General features: G+C 43.8%; 1 protein-coding gene across 1 annotated transcript; it reads right to left on the bottom strand.

Annotated features, from left to right (window-relative positions):
- Positions 1-5,186: 5,186 nt before the first annotated feature.
- Positions 5,187-8,257, bottom strand: LOC124661469 (AP-3 complex subunit delta-like). The gene has a single exon (XM_047199326.1). It carries the CDS (start codon positions 8,226-8,228, stop codon positions 5,397-5,399), a length of 2,832 nt encoding a protein of 943 aa, XP_047055282.1. The 5' UTR covers positions 8,229-8,257; the 3' UTR covers positions 5,187-5,396.

Genomic DNA, 8,257 nt, shown 5'->3' with positions numbered 1-8,257 from the left:
TCCATAGAGAATCGCAAATGACATGTCTCAGCTTGGAATCATGTTTACTCATGGAGTCATTCTGGTGGAATTCCTAAATGAAATGACGGCCCAATTCTGTGACAACCAAACAGCCCACCTATGGAATTTCAAAATGAATTCCAGGATTCCAGGCCCAAATGATGGATACCAAACGACCTCTAAGATAAAAATGCTGCAAATTGGACTCATCAACGTCCCCAAGCTTAGACTTTTTCTCGTCCTCGACCAAGATAGACACTTAATGTACAATGTCATCATGTTCATGAAGCACGGGTCTATAAAATAAGTGAGGCATTGCGGCAACTAGGTATCATAAAAGACATAGAACCAACTGGGTTTTATCACACTTACAAATATCAAATGATTTAGGAGGCTTCCACACCTTAGTACCAATTGTTTATACGATTTGTAGCATGACCTAGAGCATTTTTAGTTCAGCCGAACGAGTTTTGTGAGGCAATCTCAAACGTACTTGAGACTTCGTACATCCTTATGAGTTTAGAGTTTGAAGTTATCCTTTTTAAGTCTTCTCAAGGTCATGTATAGGTCTATTTACTCTTCTCACAAATTTTCTTTGGCTATGTGAGAAGAAATTATACACCCTTGCAATCCCATGAGAAGGCTCAAAATAGATCAAGAACATTTATTCCAAATCCCATATAGACTATGGTATTTTACGCTTAGTGGTTTGAGCATCTACCTCAACTTGTTGTACTCAGTTCTGATAGTGTAAAATATTTCGTTTTATTTGTTCGATTTTTTTGAATCAAACCAATGATCTATACCATACTATCAACATTCTTCACATTTCCTATTGGTACTATCAATGTGGAAGACTCCTAAGTCATCATAAAGTACATGTAGAATAGATATCATTCTAATTCATACATCTAATAAAAGTAACCATAAGTGCAATACTTCAAATATAATATAATCTCGCAAATTTATAGGATAAAATTATTTCCTTCTCCGAGGGATCTAACGTTGCAACTTATCATGCAAAGCTTGGAAATAAACTAATATGCATGCAAGAAAGTAAATATGCTATAATTGTAAGATAGATTACAAGGTCTTAGCGATCTAAGCTTAAAATCAAGGCAGGAGGGATCAAATAGTTAATCCCTTGTGATTATTTGGTACCGTGGGTTGGTGATGGTGATTGTGGTGACTGTTGGAGATATGCCCGAAAGGCAATAATAAAGTGGTTATTATTATATCTTTATGTTTATGATAGATATTTACATCTCATGCTATAATTGTATTAACTGGAAACATTGATACATGCGAGTTTTGCAAACAAACCGGAGTCCCTAGTAAGACTCTCGTTTAACTTGCGTGTTGATTAAGTGATGATCAAGGTTTCGTGGTCATTAACATTCGATGTTGTTAGTAACAAGATCGTATCATTAGGAGAATAATATGATGGACACACACCCATAGTAAGCATAGCGATAAGATCAAGTCATTAAGTTCGTTTTGTTGTAGCCCTCAAATGCATAGTAACCTAATCCTTTGACCATGAGATCATGTTAATCGCTAACACCGGAGGAATACTTTGATGATATCAAACACCGCTTCGTAACTGGGTGGTTATAAAGGTGGCATCGGGTACTCTGAAAGTGAACAATGCCCCCGTTTGCTGAGGGCTCTCAATTTTCTAATCACAGTCATCAATTGTATGAAAATGTTTACTACTCTCCCCGTTTCAAAGAAAAAAGTTTCTCAACATTTTCTAGACATGGACATATCTACACACTAAAAACATGTCTAGATTTAACCGTATCTAGACAAACTCGATCAACTTTTTTTGGAACTGAAGCAATATTAAGAAATGGAAAAGACTCACCCAAGACAGTATTCATTCGCATGCTCTGGTAAACTGCATGAACAATGCCCCATTTGGTGAGGGCTCTCAATTTTCTGCCGCTTTAATATAGGTATTCACTAACGAAATATTGTTAATTTTTTTGCTGAAGTTGAAGATCTCTAATGATAAAAATCTGCGCCGATAAATTATTTTTGAAAAAAATAGATACTTAACGACTATAGAATAACTATCGTTAAATATCTAACACCAGAAAACTAATGTCGAAGCTAAAGATTTTCACGGACGAATTACTGTCAACTTTTTTTCCGAAATTGAAGATTTCTAGTGATAAATTACTGTCGAAAACATACTGACTGAAGTTATTAACAAAATCGATGTCATGTGGACAGAATCCATTTATTCTTTGAGTGTACATTCAGTGTCCGAATTTGTAATTACCTCCAGATAGAGTGGCAGCAGCATGATGATCTTCAGGTTGTATTGGATCAGGCCAAGAGAAGCTTTGGTCATCAAACTTTTATGGAAGTGCTTATCATAGCTTGCTGGAATATTTGGCTCATCTAGAATGGGAAAAAAATTCGCCAGGAGAATGGTTCTTTCACTAGATGGAAGAGCAAGTTTGTGCATGACATATCTTACAGCATAGAATCAAGGCCAAGCACAAAGATAGCTTTTTGAGATGGATTAAGTCCCTGCCTTAGTGCCTTTTCCATCTTTCTCCTTTTTCTTTTTTAGATCTTCTTTCCTTTTGTATATATTTATCAGACTGAGTTTGCTTCAATAAAAGTTTTAATGTGGGGCTTTTTGCCTCACAGTCATGCTTCAAAAAAAAATCATTGTCATAAGTTGTAAAAAATATTGTTAAGAAATGGAAATAAACGACTCCAACGTGTTCATGAGCATGCACAATTCATCCGCATGAAGGGCTAGACTAACAAGCTGCTCGGTTCGTTAAGGCTCGACTTGTTAAGACTCGTGATCGTTAAGGTTCAAATCGTTAAGTTCGTTAACTTCAACAAGCTAAAATTAAAGTTTGGTTTGGCTCGTTATGCGCTAACGAGCGCTCACGACCACTCATTAAGAATCGTTAAGGAGCAAACGCACTCAATATGCATGAAAATGCCTAGGTTGACAAAATATGGCGATTTCATCAGAAGTTGGGAGGCCAGCAAGGGGCACATGAGGATGCGGTCATCAGATACCTAGGGGCACACCGCTAGTGGTTCGAGAAGATGAGAACACGAGATAGTTAATATACAAGTAAGAGCAGTAGTTGTTATAAAGAATGCACTTACACGACAGTCTTTCTTGTTTTTCGTAGTGAGTTAAATTATCTAAGATTAGCTACATGTTGAGACATATCACTATACTAGCCAACTTTTGGTTGCTAGCGAGCTTAACGAGTAGCTCACGAAACTCGTTAGCTTGATTGTTTAGCTTATTAACGTTCAAAAAATAATGTTTGGCTCTGTTTGTTAAGAAAACAAGCCGAGCTTAAACGAACACTCCTTTAGCTCGCCGAGTTTCGAGATTTATGAGCTTTTATATCTAGCCCCTATGAACAATGCCTCGTTTGGTGAGGGCTCTCACTCTCCATTTAAATATAGGTAAATATTCTCAGACGGCAAGCTTGAACACCGTTTCTACGGGGCTATTATGCGCTTTTGTGTGAAAAAATCAAAACGAAAGAATCTCAGTTTAAGAAGAACCACTATTTCCTTGCTCTTGGGACACTCGTATGTTGTCGTATGCTACTTGTAAGTTGTAACGGAGCCCTACTATCAGGAAATGTGCGAAGTGAATCTGTGTGGTGCTCTAGACAATTAAAGCAGACAATTTTCATTTCCATCTGAACCTAAATACTTGTCACAGTTTCTATAAACTTAAACATATTTTAGGAGTACATAATTTACCTAAATCCGTGACAGGTATTTAGAGCCAGAGGGAGTAGATGATATCTGGAATCAGCAGTCACTCGGTGCAGTTTTATAAGAAAACGTGCTATGGAAATGTTTGCATAACTGGAATCTACTGTCACAAAATTAAGCTATTAGGGAAAGTGAAATGAGTAATAGAAATAGTGAAGTTCTCTGCCATCTCTTTTCTATTAACCACAAGTCCACGATAACCCTAAAAGGGTGACATTCTAGATATCTAATATCGGCCTCCCGATTTGAACAAAGAATGGCTGCTACTTCTGCGTCTTCTTTTGACAACTTCTTCCTGCAACCACATGCAAGTGATTTCATATCAAGCTCGCCCATCCTTTGATGACCCTATCACCCTAGTTGCTTGGCCAGCCGTAGAATGTTCAAAGCACTGCAGAGCCTGCAACAGATAAGAAGGAGGATGAAGTTCAGATGGTATGCAAAAAAATACGTTTATTTAATCATAAACAGCGTCACGTAACATAATTCTCCTGCACAGATGCCTAATCAATGAGGTAACTTTACACTAAAACTTAGTGAACTACAGGAAAATTACCTAGCAGCACCCTACATCTTGACAGTTGACACTAGCACCGTGCCCTCCATGTAAGTAAAATTACAAAAACAAGTTCCCTGCATCTTACCAAATTTCCAATTGAGAACAAAATGTCAGATGAAAACGGAGGTACGAAAAATACAATGATATGCACAACTTCCATTTAGAATGCTGCTATCTTGAGGAATTTCAGAGAATCTTCCAAAATATCAGCAAGAAGTTACATTTGGACTTGGGTTGGAGCCTGGAAATCAGATAATCTTATCCAAGAAACATATCCCAAATTGGAGTGCCAACTAGGTAGCTGCCCAAACTTTTCAAATTAGACTATAACTGAGAAGGTTATAGAAGCAAATGCAAACACCAGAACAAGGACTATTTCCAACCATTTCAGCCTAACCACTAAAAGCATATCGACGCAAAATTCATACATAATAGCATAAGCCATGCCTTTTCTTCCAGCATTTTCAGACTGAAACGAAGAAACTATATAAAAGTGCTATCAGGCAACGATCTGTAAGAAAGAGAAACAAACTGCCCTAAAAGAGCACACCTGCATGGTGGAGCAAAACCCCAGGTACCAACACCGCAGTAATTGGGAAACAAAAAGGCGCATTCTGAAGCATTTTGGATTAATCTAAATCAAGACAAACCACCACATAGGCATTGGCCCGAACAACTCTCTGAACTGATGAAATCACTTCGCAGTTATCATCCTGCAGTCCACCACTTCTTCATTGAACCAAAATTAACCCAGGAATTTGTAAACCCTCATCGCATCGAGATGATACTGACCAGCGAGAGCATTACACACTAGAAAATCACAGAGTATAACCAAGAGAAAACCAACACATACCAACGTTCAGTATATTTTGCTTTGATTGCTTTAAGTTCAGCAAAAGGGCCTACCCTTGCATTCTTCCACAAGCTTCAGTATATTTTATTGATTCTTCCTCTGAATTTTGACACTTTCCGCATTGTAAGAAACTACTTCTATTTAGAAAAACAACAAAGTGTATTTTTTTAATAGTAATAATGTACAAAACAAGAAATATCTTAGGAGCTATAGAAGAAAATCTTGAATTACGGGTGCTTGAGGTGTAACATCTGGCTGGGTACTAGATCTTTCTCTTTGCTTATGTCTTCCTTGACGATGCCCACTCGTGCTGGACGTTTTAGGCTTTCTTGCATCTTTCCCATCACTATCAGGAAGGATTGTACTCTTCTCTTTATCATAATCCTGATGCTTAGTTTTCCAAGAACTTCCAATATCAGCATTTATGTTCTGTGTCTGCTGGGAACTAGATTCCCCAGGGTCCAATTTGTTTCCCATTCTTTCAGAGGAATTATCTGAAGCCTTCAGTGAAGGTAATGACTCGGCATTTCTACCCACGAGCACACTACCGACAGTACCAGACAATGTTTCCTTTGGAACATTTACAGTAGACATCATAGCACTTAGGAAATCCTCGCCATCCAGTTTCACTACTTTTGGTCTGGACCTCGTGCCTTTCAACTTTTTCCCAGCAGATACAGGCTGCACAGTCTCTGATCTATCCTTTACCATACTTCCGTTGTCAGAAGATAGCAGAGGATCATTCGCATGAGGGTAATTATCCGTATCAACCTCATCTTTTCCCGTTGGGAGATAGTACATCCCATGCCGTTTACGGTGCTCAACAAGTAGAGAAGATGAACCAACTGACACCGCAGGCTCATCTCTAGTCTCTGCAGAAGGATTGCTGCGAGAGCAGAAAAGGATTGAAGTTGATGGAGGGGCATCATCTTCACTTACAATGTCAGCAAGTTGGGCAAGATTTTCATTCAAAACAAGATCCTCAGGAAGGGAAATTTTCTTCTGTGCATTCACATAAACAGGGCTTAATTCTTGAGCGAATACTGTTTGCATGCTCTTAACCAGCTCCTTGACCCGGTTAGTTTTCTTCTGATCACTAACCTTCCTTTCCTTTAACTCCTGAATCTCACGTAGCAAATGGATAAAACCCATCAGGTTGCGTGCCCTCTCGAGGACCTCAACTTCCTTGCACTGAACAAGTGGCCCGACTGTCATTTCAATCAAGTTAATCATGTAAACTATTGATTTGTGCGAAGAAGGATCCTTCTCCGTTGTGCTTGGCATAACAATTTGATCAGCTTCTGCAGGTGTAATTTCAGCTTCACTTTCCCTGCTAACATCTTGATCAACAGCTAACTCATCAAACACAAGATCCAATTCCTTGTTTGAATCATTCAACCTCTCGATATATAAATTGCAACAAAAGGTGATCACTTTAAGCACTGCCTGGATGTAGACGGCTCTGACTGACATGGGCAGGAGGCTAGTCCTCGGCTGCAATAGTGCCTCAACAAGCTCAACAGGATCCTTGCTGCAATGTATATACTCACCGGAGACGAATGCAGCAGCAGAAAGAACAGGGAAAAGAAGGTTGTTGCCGAGCAAAGCAGGGTCAATTAGGAGAGACCGAGCAGACTGGACAAGCTCTGGACGTGCATCCTGCACCCGAAGCCCCACATCAACAAGCTGGCGACCAATCTCATCTCCCTGCAGACAGTGCAGGCTCCTAGCCATATCTGCAAGCAGCGAGACATACCAGTCGAAATCCGAGACCAGTTCATACACATTGCGGCCACATGCTGCCAGGACAGCCCCAAGTGTGTCATTCGCAAACTCTGGGTCTGACCGCGCGGCATGAGCGACCAGCATGCCAGCAATATCCATGACATTGTTGTCATCAAGCATCCCCATCATCAGGCGCAATGCCTCCCTGCGGATGTTCAAGTCGGCATCACCCAGTGAGAGGGCGATCACATCACGGCTCTCGTTGACAGTCGATGCATACGCCGGGCCCAGCATACCGAGCGCCAAGAGGCCAAGATACCGCAGGTTGGGATCGTCAGAAGCAGCAAGGAACTCCTTGAGTTTCCCAATGGCGAGGCTCACAGCGGCATCGTGCGCCGGTAGGGCAGTTAGCACGGTGCGGACGCACTCGAACGTGAGGGACATGGCCGAAGAGCGTGCGAGGAGCTGGCACACCGGGTCAACAATCCGCGCGGCGAGGCGCGGCTCGAGAGGAGCCAGCCTAGCGAAGATCTTGAGCACTTTGATGAGCGCCCAGTTGGAGCGGGAAGTGGTTAGCAGATTGTAGAGGTCGGGCGCGAGCGGCAGGAACGGGGCCGCGTCGGCTGGCGGCGCCGACAGCTCGCAGAAGGCGGATGCGGCGGCGGTAGAGGTCCGCGGGTCCGGCGAAGCGAGACATGCGGCCAGTGGCTTGAAGAGGACCGGCACGCCCGCGGACGGGGAGGCGGCTATGACGCGCGCGGCGGCGGCGACGGCGCGCGGGCTGCCGCGGGAGAGGTGGGGCACTAGGTCGTGCGCGAGGTGGGCGGCGAGGTCGGGCGCGGCGGCCGCGGCGGGGGAGGCGAGGAGGTGCAGCGCGAGGGCGGATAGGTGGCGGGCGGCGGGGGCGGCGGTGGAAGGGGAGAGGTCCTTGTGGAGCTGGTGGGTGGCGAGCGGGAGGAGGGAGAGCGAGGCCGGGGAGAGAGAGAGGGAGGCGGCGAGGTAGGCGAGGCGCTTGTGCGGGAGGTGCGGCGAGGCGAGGAGCTCGATGGCGGGGAAGGCGAGCGGGTGGGAGGCGACGGGGGCGAAGTGGAGGGAGGAGAGGTAGGTGAGCTTCTGGAGCGCGGTGGCCTTGGTGGCCGCGTCCGGGGCGCGGATCTCGCGGTGGATCGCGGAGAGCGCGCGGGCGACGGCGGACGACTCGCCGGCGGCGGATTGGTCGGCGCGGAGGGACTTGACGAGGTCGTCGAGGGAGAGCTGGAAGAGGGTGTCCACCAGCGACGGCGCCGTCGACGGGGCCGGCTGGGAGGAAGCCATCGGATCGGAGGTTGGAGAGGGGCGGTGGA

Source organism: Lolium rigidum, chromosome 6 (genome assembly GCF_022539505.1).
Source record: "Lolium rigidum isolate FL_2022 chromosome 6, APGP_CSIRO_Lrig_0.1, whole genome shotgun sequence".
NCBI lineage: Eukaryota > Viridiplantae > Streptophyta > Magnoliopsida > Poales > Poaceae > Lolium > Lolium rigidum.
The sequence above is the reverse complement of the archived record's forward strand: the minus strand, read 5'-3'. Positions and strand labels throughout refer to the sequence as shown.